The sequence below is a fragment of the Sapajus apella genome, unplaced genomic scaffold, assembly GCF_009761245.1.
Source record: "Sapajus apella isolate SASKATOON/1434 unplaced genomic scaffold, GSC_monkey_1.0 scaffold36, whole genome shotgun sequence".
Taxonomy (NCBI): Eukaryota; Metazoa; Chordata; class Mammalia; order Primates; family Cebidae; genus Sapajus; species Sapajus apella.
This window is the reverse complement of record NW_022436976.1, coordinates 35,160,748-35,186,053: the sequence shown is the minus strand read 5'-3', so window position 1 is coordinate 35,186,053 and position 25,306 is coordinate 35,160,748. Positions and strand designations below refer to the sequence as shown.

The 25,306-nt window shown below is 40.6% G+C and overlaps 1 protein-coding gene and 1 pseudogene across 3 annotated transcripts in view; one reads left to right on the top strand and one right to left on the bottom strand.

Annotated features, from left to right (window-relative positions):
- The window catches only part of FAF1 (Fas associated factor 1), a 527,910-nt gene that overhangs the window by 206,490 nt on the left and 296,114 nt on the right, over positions 1-25,306 (bottom strand). For both annotated transcript variants that reach the window (XM_032297137.1, XM_032297138.1), the window contains exon 8: positions 18,287-18,373. In XM_032297137.1, the coding sequence (XP_032153028.1) occupies positions 18,287-18,373 (87 nt within the window). The remainder of the gene's footprint in view (positions 1-18,286; positions 18,374-25,306) is intronic.
- LOC116564121 lies at positions 273-1,150 on the top strand (annotated as a pseudogene). The gene has a single exon (XR_004274736.1). The product of XR_004274736.1 is annotated as a probable 18S rRNA (guanine-N(7))-methyltransferase pseudogene (transcript).

The following is a 25,306-nucleotide window of genomic DNA, read 5'->3' as shown; positions in this document are numbered from 1 at the left end:
GCTCATGCCTGTAAGCCTAGCACTTTGGGAGGCAGATGGGAGGACTGCCTGAGCTCAGGAGTTTAAGACCAGCCTGGGCAACATGGTAAAACCCTGTCTCTACTGAAATACAAAAAATCAGTTGGGCATGGTGGCGGATGCCTGTAACCCCAGCTACACAGGAGGCTGAGGCACAAGAATTGCTTGAACCCAGGAGGCAGAGGTTGCAGTGAGCTGAGATTGTGCCACTGCAATCCAGTCTGGGCCACAAAGCAAAACTCTGCTCAAAACAAAAAAAAAATGGCAAGTGTGCAGCTGAGGTGTGAGGATGGTGTACTGCGGCTGGTGGCCGGAGCATGGCAGACCCCTGGAGCTGTTTTATGACAAGAAAAAAGCCTGGAAATACGTTCCCAACTCACAGATGACTGATATCCAGACCACGATGGCTGGGCGAGCATTGGAGCTTCTTGATCTGCCAGAGTTTTAAGCCCTGTTACCTGCTGGATACTGGCTGTGGAACTGGGCTGAGTGGAGGTTTTCTCTCAGATGAAGGGCACTATTGGGTAGGTCTGGATATCAGCCCTGCCATGCAGGATGAGGCTGTGGACTGAGATATAGAGGGAGACCTGCTTTTGGGGCACACGGGTCAGGGCATCCATTTCAAGCCGGGCACATCCAATGGTTGCAGCAGCATTTCTGCTGTGCAGTGGTTCTGTAATGCTAACAAGAAATCTGAATATCCTGCCAAGCACCTGTACTGCTTTTTAGCTTCTCTTTTTTCTGTTCTTGTCCAGGGATCCCAAGCTGTCTTGCAGCTGTAACCTGAGAACTCAGAGCTGCTGGGGCTGATCACAATACAGGCCACAAAGGTGGGCTCCTCCGGTGGCATGGTGGTAGACTACCCCAACAGTGCCAAAGCAAATAAGTTCTACCTCTGCTTGTTTTCTGGGCCTTTGACGTTTAGCCCAGAGGGGCTAAGTGAAAATCAGGGTAAAGGTGAGCCCAGGGGGTCCATGTTCACCGATGAGAGGGTACCATTCAGGATTTCCAGGCAGGAATGGTAAGGAAGAGCTGGGCATGGATGCTGGAGAAGGAGTGGCATGGGCCCCAGAATGTTTTCTGCAATAAAAAAAAGTTCTCTGGGCTGGTTATGGTGGCTCACACCATAATCCCAGCACCCTGGGAGGCTGAGGCAGGAGGATCATTTGAGGCCAGGAGTTTGAGACCTGCTGGGCAACATAGTGGGGGGGGAGGGGCAGGGGTGAAGCTCTGAGAGCATCTTATTTTGTTTAAAAGCAAGAAATAAAAATTCCTTTTGTGGAAAACAAACAAAAAAATTCCTTCTTCTGTATCTTTTCTGATGTCACATAGTCATTATAACTTTTTTTCTTTTAAAGATGGGGTCTCCCCATGTTGGCAAGGCTGGTCTTGAACTCCTGACCTCGGGTGATCTGCCCACCTCAGCCTCCCAAAGTGTTGAGATTATAGGCATGAGCCACCTCACCCAACCTTTTTTCTGTTTTCTTTTGTACTTTTTTTCAGCATTGTGTTTTATTTCTTTTAATGGCTTTTTAGCTATATTTCTTATTATTTCTTTAGTGGCGGCTCTAAGATTTACAACATGCATTATTAACCTAACAGATTACCTTTAACATTATACAACTTTGGATGGGTACGGCGGCTGGGATTACATCTGTAATCCCAGCACTTTGGGAGGCCAAGGCAGGCAGATCACAAGGTCAGGAGTTTGAGACTAGCCAGACCAACATGGTGAAACCCCATCTGTACTAAAAATACAAAAATTAGCTGGGTGTGGTAGTGGGCGCCTATAATCCCAGCTACTCAGGAGGATGAGGCAGGAGAATGGCTTGAATCTGGGAGGTGGAGGTTGCGGCGAGCTGAGACTGCACCATTGCACTCCAGCCTGGGCAACAAGAGCGTTAATTCCATCTAAAAAAAAAATAATAAATAAATAAAAATAAAACAGTATACAACTGCATGTATAATGTCGGAACACTAACAGTACACTTCCATTGTTTTTTGTGCTACTGCTGTTAAACATTTTACTTCTACATATGTTAAAAACTCCATATTGCTTATTAATCTTTTCCTTAAAATTTATCTTTTAATGGGAACAATAGACACTGGGGCCTACAAGTGTAGGGAGGGAGAGAGATAAGTGTTGAAAAACCACCTACAAGGTACTATGCTCACTACCTGAGTGATGAGTTCAATTCAGACCCAAACCTCCCTTGCAACAAACCTGCACATGTACCCTCCTGAATTTACATTAAATTTGAAAAAATAATTAAAAAATAAAAATTATCTTTAAAAAGTTAAAAGCACAAGGAAAGCTGGGCGCGGTGGCTCGCGCCTGTAATCCCAGCACTTTGGGAGGCCAAGGCAGGCAGATCACGAGGTCAAGAGATCAAGACCATCCTGGCTAACATGGTGAAACCCTGTCTCTACTAAAAATAAATAAAATTAGCTGGGCATGGTGGCTTGTGCCTGGAGTCCCAGCTACTCGGGAGGCTGAAGCAGGAGAATTGCTTGAACCTGGGAGGCGGAGGTTGCAGTGAGCTGAGATCGCACCGCTGCACTCCAGCCTGGAGCCTGGTGATGGAGTGAGACTCTGTCTCAAAAACAAAAATTAAAAAAAAAAAAAGCACAAGGAAAAATATCTCTTTTATATTTAACCACAGTTGGCGCTCTTCATTTTTTTTGTAGATTCAAGTTTCCATCTGGTATCTGGAAAATGCAGTTTTCCTTTTGCCTAAAGAACTTCCTTTAATATTTCTTATAGCACAGGTTTGTTGTCACTAAATTCATTTAGTTTTTGTTTACCTGAAAAATTCTATTTTACTTTCAGGTTTTTTTTCCTTTTTCTTTCTTATTTTTGAGACAGGGTCTCACTCTGTCACCCAGGCTGGAGTGCATGATCATGGTTCACTGCAGCTTTGAATTCCTGGGCTCAGGCTATCCTCCTGCCTCAGCCTCCTGTGTAGCTCGGGCTACAGGCATGTATTACCAATGTCTAGTTTTTTCTTTCTTTCTTTCTTTCTTTTTTTTTTTTTTTTCCGTAGAGATGGGGGTCTCACTTTGTTGCCCAGTCTGGTCTCAAACTGCTGGATTCAAGTGATCTCCCACTTCAGCCTCCCAAAGGGCTAGGTTATAGGGCATAGCCACTGAGCCCAGCCTTACTCTCAATTTTCAAAGATTATTTTCATTGCATATAAAATTCTGATTTGAAATTTAAATAAAATCTTTCAGCCCCCTTAAGATGTCATTTCATTGTCTTCTGGCTTGCATTGCTCCTTTTTTTTTTAAAGAGACAGGTTTTGCTATGTTGCCCAGGCTGGAGTACAGTGGCTATTCACAGGCCTGATCCCACTACTGATCAGCATGGGAGTTTTGACCCACTCTGTTTCCGAACTGGGCCAGTTCACCCTTCCTTAGGCAACCTGGTGGCCCCCCGCAACCGGAAGGTTACCATACTGATGCCAAGCTTAGTGCGGACACCTGATCAGCATAGCGCACTGCAGCCCAGAACTCCTGGGCTCAAGCGATCCTCCCACCTCAGCCTCCCGAGTACTGGGAATACAGGCATGCACCACCATGACCAGCTTTTTTATTTTTGAGATGGAGTCTTGCTCTGTCTCCCAGGCTGGAGTTCAGTGGCGCGATCTCAGCTCACTGCAACCTCCACCTCCCAGGCTCAAGCGATTCTCCTGCCTTAGCCCCCAGAGTAGCTGGGACTACAGGTGCGCACCACCACATTCAGCTAATTTTTGTATTTTTAGTAGCGATGGGGTTTCACCATGTTAGCCAGGATGGTCTCGATCTCCTGACCTCTGAATCCACCCACCTCAGCCTTCCAAAGTGCTGGGATTACAGGTGTGAGCCACCAAACCTGGCCTTTTTTAAAATAGAGCCAGGATCTTGCTACGGCACCCAAGCTGCTTTCGAGCTCCCAGCTTCAAGCAATCTTCTCACCTGAGCTTCCAGACTAGCTGGGATTACAGGCAGGAAGCACTGCACCAGGCTTGCATTTTTTTTCTGATAAGAAATCTAAAGATTCTATATTTGTTCCCCTGTGTGTAATGTACGTTTTAAAGTTCTGTTTTGATATATTTCTCTTTTTCACTGGTTTTTAGCAATTTAATTATGACACACTTTCAGTGTGAAATTCTTTGTATAGCCTTCTTTGAGTTTACTGAACTTTTTGGATTGATGAATTTACAGTTTTCATAAATATAACCAAAAAATTAAGCCACTATTTCTTCAAAAAAAAATTTTTTTTTCCCTGAGGTGCAATCTGGCTCTGTCACCCAGGCTGGAGTGCAGTGGCACGATCTCAGCTCGCTACAACCTCTGCCTCCCAGGTTCAAGCAATTCTCCTGCCTCAGCCTCCTGAGTAGCTAGTATTACAGGTGAGCACCACCATGCCAGCTAATTTTTGTACTTTTAGTAGAGATGCGGTTTCACCATGTTGGCCAGCCTGGTCTCAAACTCCTGACCTCAAGATCCGCCTGCCTCAGATTCCCAAAGCGCTGGGATTACAGGCATGAACCACCATGCCCAGCCTATTTCTTCAATTTTTTTTCTCTTTGACCTCTTCCCTCCATCAGTCTTCTACTACAACTCCACTTGCAGGTATGTCTAATACCTGATTTTGTCCCAGAGGTCACTCATACTTTGTTCATTCATTATTTTTTCTCTCTGTGCTTCAGTTTGGACTGTTTCTATTGCTGTATCTTTAAGTTCACTGATCTTTTCTTTGGCACTATCTAAGCTGTTATTCATCCCACCCAGTAAAATTTGTACTTCAGATACTATATTATCTCTAAAAGTGTTACTTCGTTCTTTTTGTAAAAAAAAAATCTTTTATTTTGAGACACAGTCTCAGTCTGTCACCCAGGCTGGAGTGCAGTGGCACAATCTCAGCTCACTGCAACCTCTGCCTCCTGGATTCAAGGGATTCTCCTGCCTCAGCCTCCTGAGTAGCTGGAACTACAGGCATGCGCCACCATGCCTGGATAATTTTTGTACTTTGAGTAGAGCTGGGTTTCAATATACTGGCCAGGCTGGTCTCAAACTCCTGAGCTTAAGTGATCCATCTGTCTCAGTTTCCCAGAGTGCTAGGATTACAGCTATGAGCCATCACCACCCCACCCCCTTCCCCACGTCTTGCCATGATACTTTTGTTCTCTTTTATATATTTTATTTCTTCCCTTTTATATATTTTATGACTGCTTATGTTTTCACTTAAATCCTTGAGCACATTCATAGCATTTATAACAGCTACTTTTTTTTTTTTTGAGACAGTCTTGCTCTGTCACCAGGCGCCAGGCTGGAGCGCAGTGGTGCAATCTTGGCTCACTGCAACCTCGGCCTCCTGGGTTCAAGCAATTCTCCTGTCTCAGCCTCCCGAGTAGCTGGGACTACAGGCGCGTGCCACCACACCCAGTTAACTTTTGTATTTTTTAGTAGAGACGGGGTTTCGCCATGTTGCCAGGATGGTCTTGATTTCTTGACCTCATGATCTGCCCTCCTCGGCCTTCCAAAGTGCTGGGGTTACAGATTACAGGCGCGAGACACAGCGCCCAGACTATTACAGTTACTTTAAAGTCTATATCTGCCAATTTCATTATCTAAGTAACTTCCATGTCTGTTTCTTTTGACTGATTTCTTTCCTGCTTTTAGGTAAGATTTTCCTGTTTGCAACTTTTGATTGGATGCTAGACTTTGTTTTTAGAGGGAGTTACTGATCAGCTTATTCCTATTAAGACTTGTTTTTAAGCTTTTTTTTTGAAATGGAGTTTCATTCTTGTTGCCCAGGCTGGAGTGCAATTGTGCAATCTCAGCTCACCACAACCTCCACCTTCCAGGTTAAAGTGATTCTCCTGCCTCAGCTTCCTAAGTAGCTGGGATTACAGGCATGTACCAGCACACCTGGCCAGTTTTGTATTTTTAGTAGAGATGGAATTTCTCCACATTGGTCAGGCTGGTCTCAAACTCCTGACCTCAGGTGATCCGCCTGCCTCGGCCTCCCAAAGTGCTGGGATTACAGGCATGAGCCACCAAGCTTGGCCATTTTAAAGCTTTTAAAAATAGAAATCTTAGCCGGGCACGGTGGCTCACGTCTGTAATCCCAGCACTTTGGGAGGCTGAGGCGGGTGGATCATGAGGTCAAGAGATCAAGACCATCCTGGTCAACATGGTGAAACCCCATCTCTACTAAAAATACAAAAAATTAGCTGGGCATGGTGGCACGTGCCTGTAATCCCAGCTACTCAGGAGGCTGAGGCAGGAGAATTGCCTGAACCCAGGAGGCGGAGGTTGTAGTGAGCCGAGATCGCGCCATTGCACTCCAGCCTGGGTAACAAGAGCAAAACTCTGTCTCAAAAAAAAAAAAAAAAAAAAAAAAAAATAGAAGTCCTAGAGTAGCCTTCACTCTAGGGCCAATTTATCCACTCCACTAAGGTGTAACTCTTCTGAAGATAGCTACTGAATACCCTGTGTATTCACTGAGGTGTCTCTACAATGTATACTAATTACTTGAAGTAATTTTAGTTTAGCTCTCAGTTAACTGTTCTTTTTCCTGACACTTTTTCTTTGCCTAGCCTCCTGGAATTTTACCCTATGCATGCACAGACTAAAGGCTTGGGGAACCCTATTCAGATTTCTGGAGATTTTCTTCTGCTGGTAGTCTGCTTTGCAAAATCTAGCTGCTGAAGCCTCCCAAAACTCCAATCTCTGTCCTTCAACAAAAAGAAACACCAAGTTCTGTTTTACTTTCTCTTCCCTGCTGTGGGATCCAGAAGTTGCCTCCAGGCAGAATTTAAGACTCTCACAGGACTCTTGTTTCCTTCTTCAGAGTACTGTATTGCCTGTTGGCTAATATCTGAAAACAGTTGTTTCATGTATTTTATCCTGTCTTGTAGTTGTTTACAGAGAGAGAGGGAAAATCCCAAAGCAGTTACCCCTTCATGGTCAGAAGTAGCAGTCTACAAGTTTGGGATTTTAATAAACTGAAATCAGGACCCACAGCATCAGATCTTAATGCCTGTAAGTTTCCAATTGGGGACTGTCTCGCTTCCATGTGTTCTTCCTCATATTTACTGAGTAAACATTTCCCTTGAGTGCTTCATCCACACTCCCAAACTTCTCACTCTTGTTCAGAATAGAGTTCGTTTCACAACTTTTCTTTCCTTTTAAACCCAAACTTTCTTCTATTGCTTTCGAAGCTGTTCTTTCCATCTGTTTAGTCTTTGCCTGTGTTATTTGCAAAAGACTCTATATGTTGACAAGGGCAATGAACCCTCTGAAGCTACTGAGTCTCACCACCATCAGAAGCAACATTATCCATGACCTTCCCAAATAAAGAAAAAGTCAGTGAAAATGTCCAAAGATTGCCTGAATCTGTCTGCCCTAGGACAGGCTAACAAAGTAATTTAAATAGCATAAGATGACCCTGAAGCTATTCAAAGAATGCTTCTGATTCTGTATGTGTATGCAATATAAAGAAGGTGCTTACTCAGGGGAAAGAGAGTTAATGTTTGTTGAATGCCTACTAAATGCCAGACATTACACTAGAGGTTGGCAAACTTTCTCCGTAAAGGGCCAGACAGTAGATATTTCAGGCTTTCTGGGCCATATGGTCTTTGTTTGCAACTATACATCCCTATTTACAGTGTGAAAACAGCTGTGGCACAGTACATTAAAAAATCTGTATGGCAGGGTGTGGTGGCTCACACCTGTAATCCCAGCATTTTGGGAAGCAGAGGTGGGTGGATCACTTGAGGTCAGGTGTTTGAGGCCAACCTGGCCAACATGGTGAAACCCCATCTCTACTAAAAACACAAAAATTAGCCGGGTGTGGTTGCACACTCCTGTTGTCCTAAGTACTCGGGAAGCTGAGGCAGGAGAATTGCTTGAACCTAGAAGACGGAGGTTGCAGTGAGCAGACACTGAGCCACTGCACTCCAGCTTGGGTGACAGAGCAAGCATCTGTCTGAAAGAAAGAAAGAAAAGAAAGAAAAGAAAAGAAAAGAAAGAAAAGAAAAGAAAAGAAAAGAAAAGAAAAGAAAAGAAAAGAAAAGAAAAGAAAGGAAAAGAAAAGAAAGGAAAAGAAATCATTGTGAATGTGTTCTAAGAAAACATTATTGACAAAAACATATGCTGAGTGAGATTTGAGCTCACAGTCATAACTGTCAACCCCTGAATTATATTATGTGCTTTACATATTAGATATAACTATATGAAACTTCTAATATGCAACCATTTTTGTCCCTAAAAAATGGCAATTTCATATGGTCCAACCTAATAATATGTTAATCCCTTGTAATCTTCACAATAGGCTTTTCAAGTGTGTTAATATCATCTCCATTTTGTAGATAAAGAAACTGAAGCTCAAACATCAACATCTGAATAATAGTAATGCTGGGATTCAATGAACTTGAACTGGTCTGCTCACTTGCATTATCCCCCACCTCCATTTCCTCTACCTCCCACCCATACACATATAACACGCACACACATTGGTAAAAATCGGCTTACAAGGCCGGGCGCGGTGGCTCACGCCTATAATCCCAGCACTTTGGGAGGCCGAGGTGGGTGGATCACGAGGTCAAGAGATTGAGACCATCCTGGTCAACATGGCGAAACCCCGTCTCTACTAAAAATACAAAATTTAGCTGGGCATGGTGGCACGCACCTGTAGTCCCCGCTACTTGGGAGGCTGAGGCAGGAGAATTGCTTGAACACAAGAGGCGGAGGTTGCGGTGAGCCGAGATCGCGCCATTGCACTCCAGCCTGCGTAACAAGAGCGAAACTCTCTCTCCAAAAAAAAAAAAAAAAAATCGGCTTACAGTGTAGTTCCACACACTCTTAAATCTGTTATTCGCTACTTGTTGCTATAAAATACTTAGTTTTGATAATTTATTAGAAATAAAATAATCTGATTATCAAAAAGTTTATCAAGTTACTGTAATCATATAAATCAATCCTTTAGTTGTTTATTGCCATATATGTCAACCTACTACAGCACTAAACAATTTAAATAAATGAATGAAATTTAAATAAATGCATAAAACACACATTTGATACAACGTGAAGAAGACAGTAGACAGGTTGTTTTTTTTGTTTTGAGATGGAGTCTCACTCTGTCACCTGTGCAAGGCTGGAGTGCAGTGGTATAATCTCAGCTCACTGCAGCCTCCATCCCCCAGGCTCAAGCGATTCTCCTGCCTCAGCTTCCTAAGTAGCTGGGATTACAGGCACCCACCACCACTCCTGGCTAATTTTTGTATTTTTAGTAGAGAGAGAGCTTTACTATGTTGGCCAGGCTAGTCTTGAACTCCTGACCTCGTGATCCACCCACTTCAGCCTCCCAAAGTTCTGGGATTACAGGTGTGAGCCACTGTACCAAGCCTTTTTTTTTTTTTTTTTTTTGAGATGGAGTTTTGCTGTTATTGCCCAAGCTGGAATGCAATGGTGCGATCTCAGCTCACTGCAACCTCCGCCTCCCAAGTTCCAGGGATTCTCTGGCCTCAGCCTCCCTGGTAGCTGGGATTATAGGCACATGCCAACACGCTCGGCTAATTTTTTGTATTTTTAGTAGAAATGGGGTTTCACCATGTTAGCCAGGCTGGTCTCGAACTCCTGACCTCAGGTGATCTGCCCACCTTGGCCTCCCAAAGTACTGTGATTACAGGCAAGAGCGACCACGCCTGACAACAGTTCTTCTAATGCTTATAATTTATAAAATGAGGAATATAAGTATACAAATTAAAATGTAATCAAATGTTCCTTTCTCTGAGAAGTCATTTCTCATTATCACTAATTGTTAGCAAAATTGATTGTTCCCTCTTCTGTGATCCCCTTGCATTTATATACTTGAGTTGTAATTGTTTTTTTACATATGTCTCCCACTAAACTCATCAATCTCTGAGAAGCAAGATCTTACCCTTGCAACTTTAAGGGCCGGTGCAGTTACTGGCCTGTTAAAGTTGAAGAGAACTAAGTATGACCTGAGAAGGACTCTGTATTTCTTCTTTCTTTTGAGAGTCTTGCTCTGCCACCCAGACTGGAGTCCAGTAACACGTTCTCTGCTCACTGCAACCTCCTCCGCCTCCCAGGTTCAAGCGATTTTTGTGTCTCAGCCTCGTGAGTAGCTGGGATCACATGTGTGCGCTACCACACCCAGCTGATTTTTTTGTATTTTTAGTAGAGACAGGGTTTTGCCATGTGTGCCAGGCTAGTCTCAAACTCCTGATCTTATGCAATCCACCTGCCTCGGCCTCCCAAATTACTGGGACTACAGGCATGCGCCACCACGCCCAGCCGAGGGCTCTGTACTTCTAGATTTGAGTCCTGGTGGAGGAAGCTTAATCAAACTTAATAGGTAGATAAGACTGAAAACCTAACTTATGAGTATATGCCTATAACAACAGTTGAGTCTTGGCCAATCTCAGCAGCCAGACTTCAACCACTGATACACTGCTGAGTGTTCCAACTGTGTCCAAATAAGGCAAATACCAACCTGTAACCAATACAGCTGCTTCTGCACCTCACTTCTTTCTGTACGTCACTTTACTTTTTTAGTCTATAACTTTGTTCTAACCACAAGGCATTCCTGGAGTCTCTCTGAATCTGCTATGGTTCAGGGGGCTGCCCAATTTGCCACTCATTTTTTGTTGTTGTTCAATTAAACTCCATTAAATTTAATTTGTCTCAAGTTTTCTTTTAACAGCGCTGTTCCACAAATGTCAAGTGAATGAACACATAGATGAATTTAAAGAAACAATAAAGCCAAAGGTCAATTACGTTAAGGCATTCTTTCTAGTACATACTACTTCAATCTTCAAAATAAACCTAGCAGTAACTATTCTTGCAGCTATTGATTCTTTTTTTTTTTTGAGACGGAGTTTCACTCATGTTACCCAGGCTGGAGTGCAATGGTGTGATCTCGGCTCACTGCAACCTCCGCCTCCTGGGTTCAGGCAATTCTCCTGCCTCAGCCTCCTGAGTAGCTGGGATTACAGGCACGCACCACCATGCCCAGCTAATTTTTTGTATTTTTAGTAGAGACGGGGTTTCACCATGTTGACCAGGATGGTCTCGATCTCTTGACCTCATGATCCACCCGCCTCGGCCTCCCAAAGTGCTGGGATTACAGGCTTGAGCCACGGCGCCTGGCCAGCTATTGATTCTTTAATCTTCACAATAACTCTATGAGTAATTATCCTTGCTTGACAGTTATAGAGATTGAGACCCACAGACGTTAAGTTGCTTGTAGTGACTCAGATGAATCCAGGGAGGAGGAAGGAAGGGAGAAATGAAGAAAATAAAGAACAAAGTAAGAAAAAAGTGAAAAGAATTTAAGTAGAAGAAGAGAACTAGAATTTCTAAAAGGTTTGGCAAAGGGAGCATGGGAAGGACACAGGCAGGGTTTCTTAAAGAAAGGTCTTGAAGGAAGGAAATAATTGTTGTAGGTATTCTAGGTGGAAGAGTATGATTAAATGACAAAGTGGGAGAGTACCAAGTATATTTGAAAAATAGGTAAGTATTTAGCTAAAGCTGAGACATATATGGTGTAATATTCAACCACTCATTCAACAAATAATCAAGCATTTACTCAGAGCCTGTATGGGAAAACAAACCTGGAAGGGAAGTTTCAGACTAAACAATGAAAGGTTTTGTATGCCAGCATAAAAATCTGTACATAGGCCAGGTGTGGTGGCTCACACCTGTAATTCAAGCACTTTGGAGGCCAAGGCGGGCAGATCACCTGAGGTCGGGAGTTCAAGACCAGCCTGACCAACATGGTGAAGCCCCATCTTAAAAAAAAAAAAAAAAAAAAAAAAAAAGTCTGCACATAACTGGCTGGGCGTGGTGGCTCAAGTCTGTAATCCCAGCACGTTAGGAGACCAAGGCAGGCAGATCACCTGAGGTCGGGAGTTTGAGACCAGCCTGACCAACATGGAGAAACCCCGTCACCCCATCTCTACTTTAAAAAAAAAAAAAATCTGTACACAATCGAGTCATTGAAAATAAGTAAGGCTGAATGTGATTCATGTTGTACTTTGGAAATATTAACTTTGCAGCAGTGAACAGAATGACCATAATAGAGGCTTGAAAGTTTACTTAGTAACTACAGTGTGGTAAGTACGTGGTAACTGTAAGAGTCTGTATTTTGTAAAGAGTAGATCCTGTAAAGTGGGAGCTTGGGTCCAGTATCAGGAGAATGTCCACAATTTGACAGCTACTAAACACAAGGCTTCAGGGAGAAATCATAGAAGAACATGAGTTCCATCCCAAGGATCAAAACAGATGACATTTTCTCATTCAGATTCATCTCTATTTAAAAGTGGGGTAGGGAGAGAGCACAATAAAAAAAAAAAAGTATTAAAACTGAAAGAGTTGACTGGGCGCAGTGGTTTATGCTTGTAATTCCAGCACTTTGGGAGGCCTAGGCGGGTGAATCACTTGAGGCCAGGAGTTCCAGAGCAGCCTGACCAACATGGCAAAACCCTGTCTCTACTAAAAATACAAAAATTAAAAGACAGGCACAGTGGCGCATGCCTGTAATCCCAGCACTTTGGGAGGCCGAGGCAGGCGGATCACAAGGTCAAGGGATCGAGACCATCCTGGCCAACATGGTGAAACCCCATCTCTACTAAAAAATACAAAAATTAGCTGGGCGTGGTGGCACGTGCCTGTAGTACCAGCTACTCAGGAGGCTGAGGCAGGAGACTCGCCGAAACCCTGGAGGTGGAGGGTGCAGTGAGCTAAGATCGCGCCACTGCATTCTAGCCTGGTGATGGAGTGAGACTCCATCTCAAAAAATATACAAAAATTAGCCGGGCATGGTGGTACACGCCTATAATCCCAGCTACTCGGCAGACTGAGGCATAAGAATCACTTGAACCTGGGAGGCGGAGGTTGTAGTCAGCTGAGATCTTGCCACTGCACTCCAGCCTGAGTGACAGAGTGAGACTCTGTCTCAATAAATAAAATAAAATAAAAGTCAGAGGCAGGGTGTGGTGGCTCACACTTGTAACCCCAGCACTTTGGGAGGCCAAGGAGGGTGGATCACGAGGTCAAGAGATCAAGACCATGCTGGCCAACATGGTAAACCTCATCTCTACTAAAAATACAAAAATTAGCTGGGCATGGTGGCACGCGCCTGTAGTCCCAGCTACTCGAGAGGCTAAGACAGGAGAATTGCTTGAACCTGGGAGGCAGAGACAGGAGAATTGCTTGAACCCGGGAAGTGGGAGGTTGTAGTGAGCCGAGATCGCGCCACTGCACTCCAGCCTGGCAACAGAGTGAGACTCCATCTCAATAAATAAATAAATAAATAAACAAAATAAAAAACAGCCAGGTGCGGAGGCTCACGCCTGTAGTCCCAGCACTTTGGGAGGTTAAGGCGGGCAGATCACAAGGTCAGGAGTTTGAAACCAGCCTATGACGAAACTGTCTCTACTAAAATACAAAAATTAGCCAGGTGTGGTAGCATGCGCCTGTAGTTTCAGCTACTCAGGAGTTTGAAGCAGAATTGCTTGAACCGGGAGGTAGAGGTTGCAGTGAGCCGAGATCCCGCCACTGCACTCAAGCCTGGGTGACTGAGCAAGACTGTCTCAAAAACAAAACAAAACAAAACAAAACATAAAAACAAAACAAAAAACTGAAAGAGTTTTAATTGTATAAGCATTATTAAATCCTGGAATTTAAAAAGAACTACATGTATTCATATTGTCTGCATTATAATAAGGTGTCTAAACATAATTCACAGTGTTAAAATTATTTCTACTCTCTAGAAACCAAGAACTTCCTTGTTAAAGTGTAAAATGAGATTTTGCCTACTTGTAACTCCTTGTTTTTCACAGCTGAATTGTCACAGCATGAAAATATTTTCCTACTGGTGAAGCTTTAGATACCTATTTCCCTGATGAAAAGAGTACAAAAGGAACTGAGTTAATGACAATTCATACAGTATCCCATACCCTATTAGTGTACAACTACAAGCAAAGAAAATATGTTAACTCTGAAGGGAGATGGGCGACAATGTTGTAAATGATCATTGACTTCACTGAGTAGCCTGAAAATGTCCAAGACTGAAGTCTATTAGGTTCATAAGAGACTCAAGATTATAAAAGAATCTGATTACAAGAGGTCTATTTCTTTGTCCTGTTGAGTAAGTCAAAGGTTAATGAGAAGTGTACTGAACAAAACACCTCTTGTGCTATTTCAAAGTATTTGTCATGCAACATAAAATATAAGTGGGAAAGTATTTTAATCTAGTTCATTAACTTCTTTTTTTAAAAAAAAAGCTTTACTGAGGGATAATTTACATGCCATAAAATTCACTCATTTTAAATGTTCAATTATTTTTTAAAAAATTTAGACATGTGCAACCTTTACCACCATCTAATTTTTAGAACATTTTCATCACCTCAAATTCATTAACTACTTGATCTATGATATTTTCATAAATTCATAGAACCCAATGATATCTAAGGCTATTATATATTCAAAACCACACAAATTTCGCAACTGAGCAGTAAAAGTAAAAAATGACCTCACTTTTAATGACCTTTATAACCAATCCTCTACTCTGGCACTAGGAAGCAAATGTTCAGGTGCTTTCTCTAAAAGTTAAACCATTCTAAGTATTAAGTTATGGCACATTGTCTTGGAAAGAAATTAATTATATTTTTGTTGGTAACACATTTCAGGCTGTTTACACAGCTGACATTTCTCAGCTGTACCCAATTCATGCCCTAAGCTGTGAAAACTATTTTGTTTTATAGCAGATGCCTCCACTTGAATGATTTCAGTAAGAATAAAAACACCACTGCCTGCAACAAATATACACTACAAGTACCAGCTTTAAGAGTTTTTATACTCATAATGAAAGAAAGGTTTTATGACATATTATTTGGCCAAGATCTCCTCAGAATACTTGTTATAAGCCATTTTTGGCTAAATTCAAGCACTGGAGCTAGTGAATCTGCCGTGGCATCAGTTAAAAGCAGCCTGGCCCTAAACATCTTTGTTGTATCAAATCATGCAAGCTCAAGGCAACATCCTGCCAATGCAGCAAGATTTGCTCTGGGGAGGTGTGGGCAGGCACCACTTCACAGGTTCTGGGACAAGGTGCAAATGGGAATAATGAGGCTAAAAGAATCAAGCCTCTTAATGGGGATTCCCTCTTGTGTTTGCTGTGACTTAAGAGCACCAAGTAGCATTACAGTCTTGGAAACAAACAGTTTTAGCTGCTTTCCATATTTTCCTATAGTAATTAAACTGCACGACAACTCTTTGGCAAAAAATTAAATATTATAAAAACGATTAAAATATAAGTCTCATAAAAGACCCATGCCGACTCAATTCAATGAATAGCACCTAAAATGTACAAGATCAGAAGAACTGATCGTATTTCATCGACTTTGTCTATCACTCTTGGAACTTGTAACTGATAAGCCAATTTCAGTCTGGTTTCTACAAGGGTGGGGTGCAAAAGCAATTGGCTTTTCCAACCCTGTGAAGCCCCACATTTCTAGAGTTTCTCTATTATCTTGTGTCCCTGCTCTTAAACAAGACAATTATTTTTGCTTTAAGCTTTTAATTATGAAAATTTTCAAACATATACAAAAGTTGAGAGAATAGTATAATAAACCCAATATACACATCACCCAGATTCAACAATGATTGATAGATGCCTAATCTAAATTAGCTCTAGCCTCACTCAATCTGCCACACACAGGTTATTCTGAAGCAAATCTCAGAGACCACTTCATTTAAACCAGCCAATTCTTGCCTGTAATTGTAACCTGTAATTATAACTTTTTTCAGTTACCTTAATTACATTATTGACTCTCATTTATTGAGCGTCTACTATGAGCCAGGTACTATACTTATATTATCACTTATCTTCATAATAGTTCTGCAAATTAGTGAGGAAATTAAACCTCAGAGAATTTAATGACATGCTCAGGTCTTAATTATTTTCTTCTGTTAATATTGTTTTTTCTTGTAACAAGTTCTTAGACAATACTAAGATTTGTTTTCTACACGCCTCCTCAGGTAAACAGTAGACCATCATGTATGAACATTACTCTTTCATTTTTGTAAAAATAAATGTAGCACATTTTCTATCAAATTTTTCCCCCAAGCAAGAAAAACAACAAAAACCAGAAGAAAAGCAAGAACACATCCCTATCCTTAGCCATACATAACCAGCCAATAATTCTAATCATATACTATAATATCAGTGTTAAAATCAGTTTTTCAAAAACAAATTTAAGTACCTAAACCTAAAGATGTTTTTTTCCCCTGTAAATGTTTATTAAAAATAAAGGTTTTGTTTGTTTGTTTGTTTTTAAGGTGGCGTTTCACTCTTGTTTCCCAGGCTGGAGTGCAATGGCGAGATCTCGGCTCACTGCAACTTTCCCTTTCCAGGTTCAAGCAATTGTCCTGCCTTAGGCACCCCCCCGCCTCAAGTATCTGGGATTACACACATGTGCCACCATGATCAGCTAATTTTGTGTTTTTAGTAAAAACAGGGTTTCACCATGTTGGCCAGGCTGGTTTCAAAATCCTGACCTTGGCCAGGCACAGTGGCTCATGCCTGCAATCTCAGCACTTTGGGAGGCCAACGAGGCAGGATCACCTAAGGTCAGGAGTTAAAGACCAGTCTGGTCAACGTGGTGAAACCTCGTTTCTACTAAAAATACAAAAATTAGCCCGGTGTGGAGGCAGGCGCCTATAATACCATCTACTGGGGAGGCTTAGGCAGGAGAACTGCTTGAACCCGGGAGGCAGAGGTTGCAGTGAGCCAAGAGTGCATTTTCGTACTCCAGCCTGGGTGAGAAAGCAAGATTCCATCTCATAAACAAACAAACAAACACTCACTCCTGACCTCAGGTGATCCACTCATACTGGCCTCCCCAAGTGTTGGGATTACAGGCGTAAGCCACCACACCTGGCCATAAATAAAAGTTTTCTGTTTTCTGATTTTTAAAGTTTCATCATCCATAAAGCATCTTCCAAAGGCAAAGTGTTTACAGTGTAAACACTCTGCCTTAGATTCAAGTAGCATCTACATAAGCAAATCGTCTTAAAACGTTTCTGTCTTCCACAGAGAATTCCTTTCCATTAAAATATATACTGATGGTGCTGAGGAGGCATGAACTGTAGTTATTATCCAGACAGAAACATTAGAAAATATGAAAAGGTAATTCAATTCTTAGGAATAATTATCATTTCATTATTGATCATTACAAGATGTTTACGAAGTCCCAATTTCTTCTCAAACTTAATTTCAGCAGGCCTCCTTATATGATGAAATTTACTCATAGAAAATAGCAAGGAATGGAAATTGCAGAGATAAAAAAGGCTTCAAAATTTACAATAGAAAAATCATTATAAAAATATAATAATGGTAAAAATGACAGGTTATTTTCTTCTAGCTTTTTATGATGGTGAAATTTATAGGTATGTTTGAGATTAAAGTGCTATTAATATTAATGATAAAAATTAACTTTTAAAGTATCAGTCTACTATGAAAAAGGTAGTTTTAAAATTAAATCGAATGATTAGCTTGATTTAAAAATATCTGTAATTTAGGAAAGAAAATGTTTTTGCCTTGAACATTTCATTAGTATCTGAATGTTTAGAAAGTCCCAATCTGAATATATTCTCATCAAGAAAAAAATAAATCAAGCAACCTCAAATTCTTGCACTGATACTGTAACATTACCAACAGAATGTTGGTCTACTTGGCTTGCGATTTCATTCTAAAGGTGAACTCAAATTATTACAACTTCTCTTACTTTCACATTGTTTGGTTTAGATAATTCTTTCCCCCTTTTTTTTTTTTTTTCCCCCTTTTTTTTGAGATGGAGTTTTGCTCTTGTTGCCAAGGCTGGAGTGCAATGGCACGATCTTGGCTCTCCGAAACCTCCGCCTCCCAGGTTCAAACAATTCTCCTGGCCTCAGCCTCCTGAGTAGCTGGGATAACAGTCACTCACCACCATGTCCAGCTGATTTTTGTGTTTTTGGGAGAGATGGGGTTTCACCATGTTGGCCAGGCTATTCTCGAACTCCTGACCTCAAGTGATCCGCCTGCCTCAGCCTCCCAAAGTGCTAGGATTAGAGGTGTGAGCCACCAAACCCAGCTAGATAATTCTTTCAATGGAACACTCAAAGCATTTGATTGTGCTTGTTATCAAAGCCAATTAGACTGAAAGTGGCAAAAATGAGAGGAGAATGTAAAACTGAGAATTTGACTGTCACTTACTGAATCGTCTGTAGCAGAAGTTGGCCAGCCCTCCCATAACTGATGGCGAACAGGGATACTTGTAAGGTCATATACATTTCTCTTTACCTATGAAAAGAAAGAGACAGCACAATTAAAATAGAATTTTCACATAACTTATAGTTTCCAGTCAATTTACGAGACATACAGTGTATGTCCTGTCTCCTTCTAGATTCAAAACAAGAATTTGAAACAATAAAAACATAAGTCAAAACAATTTTCTTAAAAAGAACAAAACCAAATTTAAAAGCAGATTCTCAATGAAGACTACATAAAATAATAATTCAAGAAACATCCCTCCTCTCTTGTTTTCAACTCCTAGCTGACTTCATTTCTTTTTAGTCAAGGGTATACACCCAAAGGATTATAAATCATTCTATTATAAAAACACATGTACGCGTATGTTTGTTTCGGCACTGTTCACAATAGCAAAGACCTGGAACCAACCCAAATGTCCATCAGTGATAGAATGGATAAGGAAAATGTGGCACATATACACCATGGAATACTATGCAGCCATAAAAAGGATGAGTTCATGTCCTTTGTAGGGATATGGATGAATCTGGAAACGATCATTCTGAGCAAACTGACACAAGAACAGAAGACCAAACACCACATGTTCTGACTCATAGGAGGGTGTTGAACAATGAGAACATGTGGGCACAGGGAAGGGAACATCACAAACTGAGGTCTGTTGGGGGTTGGGGAGCTAGGGGAGGGACAGCAGGGTGTGAGGAGGTTGGGGAGGGATAACATTGGGAGAAATGTCTGATGTAGGTGACAGTGGGATAGAAGCAGCAAATCACAATGGCATGTGTGTACCTATGCAACAATCCTGCAAGATCTGCACATGTACCCCAGAACTTAAAGTACAATAAAAAAAAAGGGGGGAAAAGAAAGAAAGAAACTTCAGGCACACAGTTGATTAAGGGCAAGGTGCAATTATAAATTTTTACAATTGATTTATTCACTGAAATGTACAATGATTCAAAACCAAAAACAAAACCTAAAGTTGCCTTTATATTTTGATGTAAGTTTCAAAGATATAGAAACTTATTAATAAAGCAGCATAGGAAAATCATTTGCATCTGGGAGGCGGAGGTTGCAGTGAGCCAAGGTCACGCCATTGCACTCCAGCCTGGGCAACAAAGTGAGACTCTGTCTCCCCATCACTGACCAAAAAAAACAAGTTAAAAAAAAAGCACAGGGTTTTTTTTTTTCTTTTTTTGGAAATCAATCTAAATTAAAAACTATTTCATAGAATATTTACTAACATCAGAGCTATAGGCGCTTCCTGAAAAGAAAATACAAAAAATTTGGTAAACATGGGAAACTATTTTTCCAACATGCAACATTATACCTTTTACTTTCAAAGTAAAGGAGGTAAATTTATCAGAATAAAGTGGTGGAAAATCAAACTCTACGTTAGCCAGCAATTAAGAAGTGTTGGCTAGGCGAGGTGACTCACACCTGTAATCCTAGCACTTTGGGAGGCCGACGTGGGTGGATCACTTGAGGTCAGGCGTTCAAGACCAGGCTAGCCAACATGGCGAAACCCCATCTCTATGAAAAAAACAAAAATTAGTCAGGTGTGGTGGCTCACGCTTGTAATCCCAGCTACCTGGGAGGCTAAGGCAGAAGAATGGCTTGAACCAGGGAGGCAGAGTTTGTGGTAAGCCAAGATCATGCCACTGGACTCCAGCCTGGGCAAAAGAGCAAGACTGTGTCTCAAAAATAAATAAAATAAAATAAAATAAAATAAAATAAAATAAAATAAGTGTTACTGGGCATGGTAACTCAAGCCTGTAATCCAGAGGTCAAGTTATAAGGATCACTTGAGCTCAGGAGTTCAAGATGAGCCTGGGCAACATAGTGAGAACCCATCTCCACCAAAAAATAACAAGTTAGCTAGGCGTGGTGGCTCATGCTTGTAGTCCCCACTACACAGGAACCTGAGGTAGGATGATTGCTTGAGTCCAGGAGGTTGAAGATACAGTGAGTCATGATCACTCCACTGCATTCCCACCTGGCAGACAGAACAAGACCCTGTCCTCCCCACCCTCCCTCCCCCGCAAAAAAAAAACAAAAAACTCTATTTTTTAATTTTTATTCACAAATAAATTAACGAATCATAACAGAGCGGAGAGATTATCCATTTTAACCAATTCTTCAAGTTAATTATGGCATTATTATCCTACTGTATCAAATGAAGCTAAGGTTGAAATGTTTCCTATCATATGTATTATGTTAAGACTTGAGACCAGGCATGGTGGCTCACACCTGTAATCCCAACCCTTTAGGAGGCCAAGCTGGGAGGACTGCTTGAGCCCTACAGACTGAGACAGCAGTGACCCGTGACTGTGCCACTGGACCCTGGATGACACAGTGAGACCCTTTCTCAAAAAAAACCTGAAGACTTCCAATAGGGTTCTTCATATTTCAACAAGCATCATGATTTGTGTTTTAAAAATGGAGAAGCCTAAAGTATCATGTTGTCCAGTTACAGCATTTGGCTTTCACATTACCCTTTCTTTTTTTTTTTTTTTTTTTTTTTGAGACAGAGTTTCACTCTTGTTACCCAGGCTAGAGTGCAATGGCGCAATCTTGGCTCATTGCAACCAACATCTCCCGGGTTCAAGCAATTCTCCTGTTTCAGCCTCCTGAGTAGCTAAGATTACAGGCATGTGCCACCAGACTCAGCTAATTTTTGTATTTTTAGTAGAGACAGGGTTTTATCATATTGGTCAGACTGGTCTCGAACTCCTGACCTCAGGTGATCCACTGTCCTCGGCCTCCCAAATTGCTGGGATTATAGGTGTGAGCCACCGTGCTCAGCCCCACATTACCCTTTCTTATACATAATCACATCTAAGTTACCATTCCAGTGAAACAGATATACAAGTACGCTATGGGAAAGGAGAAACAAAAAATAAAACAAAAACACAAAAGTCACTCTATTTTTATCTCTAATTCCTATCTGTGGAAAAAAGATTTAGTAAATGAGTTCTGAGGAGCTTGGGCACGTCTTGATCCGTATTCAATTCACATCAACAGGTTTTCTTAGCAAATGGCTAGTCTACCGTGCAATATTTTGTTTACAGTCAGTCATATCATTTGGAAATTATTTATTTATTTGAGACGGACTTTCGCTCTTACTTCCCAGGCTGGAGTGCAATGGCACGATCTCGGCTCACTGCAACCTCCACCTCCCAGGTTCAAGCGATTCTCCTGCCTGAGCCTCCCAAGTAGCTGGGATTATAGGCATGCGCCACCATGCCCAGCTAATTTTTTGTATTTTTTTCAGTAGAGACAGGGTTTCTCCATGTTGGTCAGGCTGGTCTCAAACTCCCAACCTCAGGTGATCTGCCAACCTCAGCCTCCCAAAGTGCTGGGATTATAGGCATTAGCCACCATGCCTGGCCAGCATTTGGAAATTTTTATCAGTCATTATCAACCCAACAATTTAACCAAATGCATTTGGGTCAGCCTCTAACCACTTTCACTAGTTGTTGTTATTTTGTCATTTTTAAACATTAGTGTTCTTAAAGAGAAATGTATTCCACAAACCTAAAGTGCTATATTAATAAAAGAGAGAAGGATAGAAGAAGGAGTATGAGGAGTCTTTAGGCTTCAAGGCAAAAAAAAAGACAAAACTCTTTCTTAAAATTATTTTTGATTATGTTGTCTAGATATAACAAATCTAATCAGCTATTTTTGAAAAAAAGCAGGACAAATATTTACATCCTTTTGGAAAGGTGGTAAAGCTACCCTAGCATCGTAATATACACAAATACTATGTGTATATAAACAAATAACTTTGGAGTGGGATTCTTTAAATTCCACCTTAATTCCAAAATACAACAATAAGGTATTATGAAATAAACAGTATTTTCTTCTTTCATTAACTCATCTGTAACTGCACTGAATTGAATAACATTCCTTTGCTATTCTAAGCCTGAAAAGCATGTTCTGGCTATAGTGTTATGTTGGTATAAAGCACAACGCCAGACTGATGTGCTGAACAAAAGTGATCAAAGTTAGAGTAATGTTAGCCATTGCACAAGTATTTGGCTTCATTGTTCTCCCCAGAATGACATCTGTTAAGCAACTTGTCATAGAATAAACTGGTTAACTCAGACAGAACTTGGCTGAGAGAGTCCCATATAAAGCATATTAGACTAATGTTTGATTGTTCCAATGCAAAGGCTAAATTCACAGAGTATTCTGAGTTTAAGTTAAAAGAATCTTGTGTTGAACCACAATCACTAAACAACAATTTAACTGAAAACAAATTTGTTTTTCAAAAATAATTCTATGCATACCAATGTTGTAAGCACATATAGATGTTACCAGTATATGGATGAAGCACAAGTGATAAGATAGCAAAAGCATCAAGAGTGGGGATTTTACTAAGAGATTACAATTCCATTTTCTTTATTGATGGCTATATTTAATAAAAAACTGAAATCATAATCCTGCGGGGAAGAAAAAAATCCAAAATGTACACAAAGCAAACGTAAAAACGATTCTTAAAAGACTTATTATTCAAGGAAACCTAAATGATAAAATATAGCTTTGTATAAAATTATACAGATGAATTTAAAGTCAACATAAATCAGATGATGAACATAGTTCTTTCAGAGAAGGAGGGAAGATGAAGAAATAAGAGGAAGAAAGAGGGAGGAGGAAGAAAGACGGAGAAGAGGAAGAAGGGGAAAAGGGAAAGGAAGGAGAGAGAGGCAGATAGATGGTAAAGAGACAGGGAGAAGAAGATTATAGAAAGACAAAGAGGGAAGTGAGAAAGAGAGGAGGAAGGACCCTGATTGATTGATTCGGGATTTGAAAGCACTTTCGAGAAGCAGAAAGAAAACACACACAGGCCGGGTTGCAGTGGCTGGCATGCCCAGCTAACAATATTGTGCTGTGTCTGATGGAGTTTCATCTTTAGAGTGTGTTAAATTCCAGTTAAAGACAAGTGGCACTTCATAGGGTAACATTTCCTAAGGGCCTTACACATTTTTTTGATCAGCATTGGCTCAAGATCATGCTGAACCTTCATAATCTTTTCAATTCTTGTTTTACATTAAGCTTGAAATCTATGAGATTTCAGACTCCTATACTATGCAAATGTTTCAATTAGTTCCGAAAGAATTTAATAAATGTTTTGATTGCCAGCTGAACATTAAAATTAAGTTACAAACTATACTGTATTTGGATCAAGAGTTCCAGATTGACAACAGATTTTCCAATTTGCATTCAAGGTTTTCTAAAGGGATCATTTAATTTCTTGCATATTGTTTCAGATAAGACAGTTGTTTGCAACTGAGAAAATACATAAATCAGATTAACTTTTAATAGTATAGAATTAATATGGTACTGATTTGTTCCATATTCTTTGTCATTGCTAATAAACACCTAGTTATATACTACAATTAATGTAAAAAACTAAGTAATAATCTCCATTTCAATCTTCATACTTCCTCATTGTCTGTGGAAATTTCAATACTAAACACAGCACTGGGGAAAAGATCATTTCATTATAACCTGCTCAATATAAAATTATAAAAGTACATTTATAAGATATTCATCTCCCACAAATTTTTCTTTTGATTCATTTAAATTTTCAAACAGTTTTATTTTTTAGTTAAATTTCATTAGAATTTCTTAGGAAAGTAATGCTTAGGAAAAGTTACTCTGCTAAAGGCTAAACTGTGAAGCTTTAGTATATAACATTCTCAGTTATAACAAAATCATTCCTTGTGAGCTAAATATTGGTCAAACTATTGAAAAACTTTTAGGAAATTTTAAATGTCATTGAGGTATTATTCACGTGAAAACAAGCTCTAATAAAAAAAAAAGTCACAAAGTTTAAGGTGTTGTGGCATACCTTGAGGCAGAGAACTAGGTTCTTTTTTTCTTTTTTTCCGAGACAGAGTCGTGGTCTGTTGCCCAGGTCAGAGTGCAGTGGCTTGATCTAAGCTCACTGAATGTAACCTCCACCTCCCGGGTTCAAGTGATTCTCCTGCCTTAGCCTTGTGAAGCTGGGATTACAGGTGTGTGCCACCATGTCCAGCTAATTTTTTGTATTTTTAGTAGAGACAGCATTTCACAGTGTTGGCCAGGATGGTCTTGAACTCCTGACCTAGTGATCCTCCTATCTTGGCCTCCCACAGTGCTAGGATTACAGGTGTGAGCCACCATGCCCAGCCAGAGAACTAGATTTCTAATCCTAATTCTGCTCAACTGTTACTGTGGGAAAATTGGTGAAGCCTTTTTGAGATCTCATTTACTCCACCTTAGAAAAGAATAAAACTGCTGGGTGAGGTGGCTCACACCTGTAATCCCAGCATTTTGGGAAGCCGAGGCAGGCAGATCACGAGGTCAGGAGTTTTAAGACCAGCCTGGCCGACATGGTAAACCCTGTCCCTACTAAAAATACAAAAATTAGCTGGGCATGGTGGCTCATGCCTATAATCCCAGCTACTCCGAGGGCTGAGCTGAGATCGTGCCATTGCACTCCAGCCTGGGCAACAAGAACAAAACTCTGTCTGGGAGGGAAAAAAAAAAAAAAAAAAGAATTAAATGTGATCAAATCTGATTTTCAAAGCTCCAAAATGTTATTTCATGAAAATACTGGAGTTATTTTCAATTAAAAGAAGTGCTAAATATATACAAGACGAGGAAGTAATGAGAGAAAATTTAAAACCATGAATGCTAGAAAATGGAAAAACAATAGAATTAATAAATATAACAGACATAAAAAATAAGCATTTTAGGTTTTCTTTTTTTGTGCATGAGCCTTAGTACTTACTTTTATTATACTTTTTTAAAAAGCTAATTAATATTTTCCCCTTATGAGATCTCATTTAAAAATAAAGCTTGTCACACTGGTTTCCCAGAAAACTATTCTATCAACCAAATGTCACCAGAGTAGTTATGTGATTTTACCAGAACACTACTAGCTAAGTGATATAGATTTCAAATTTTATTAATTTATCTCAA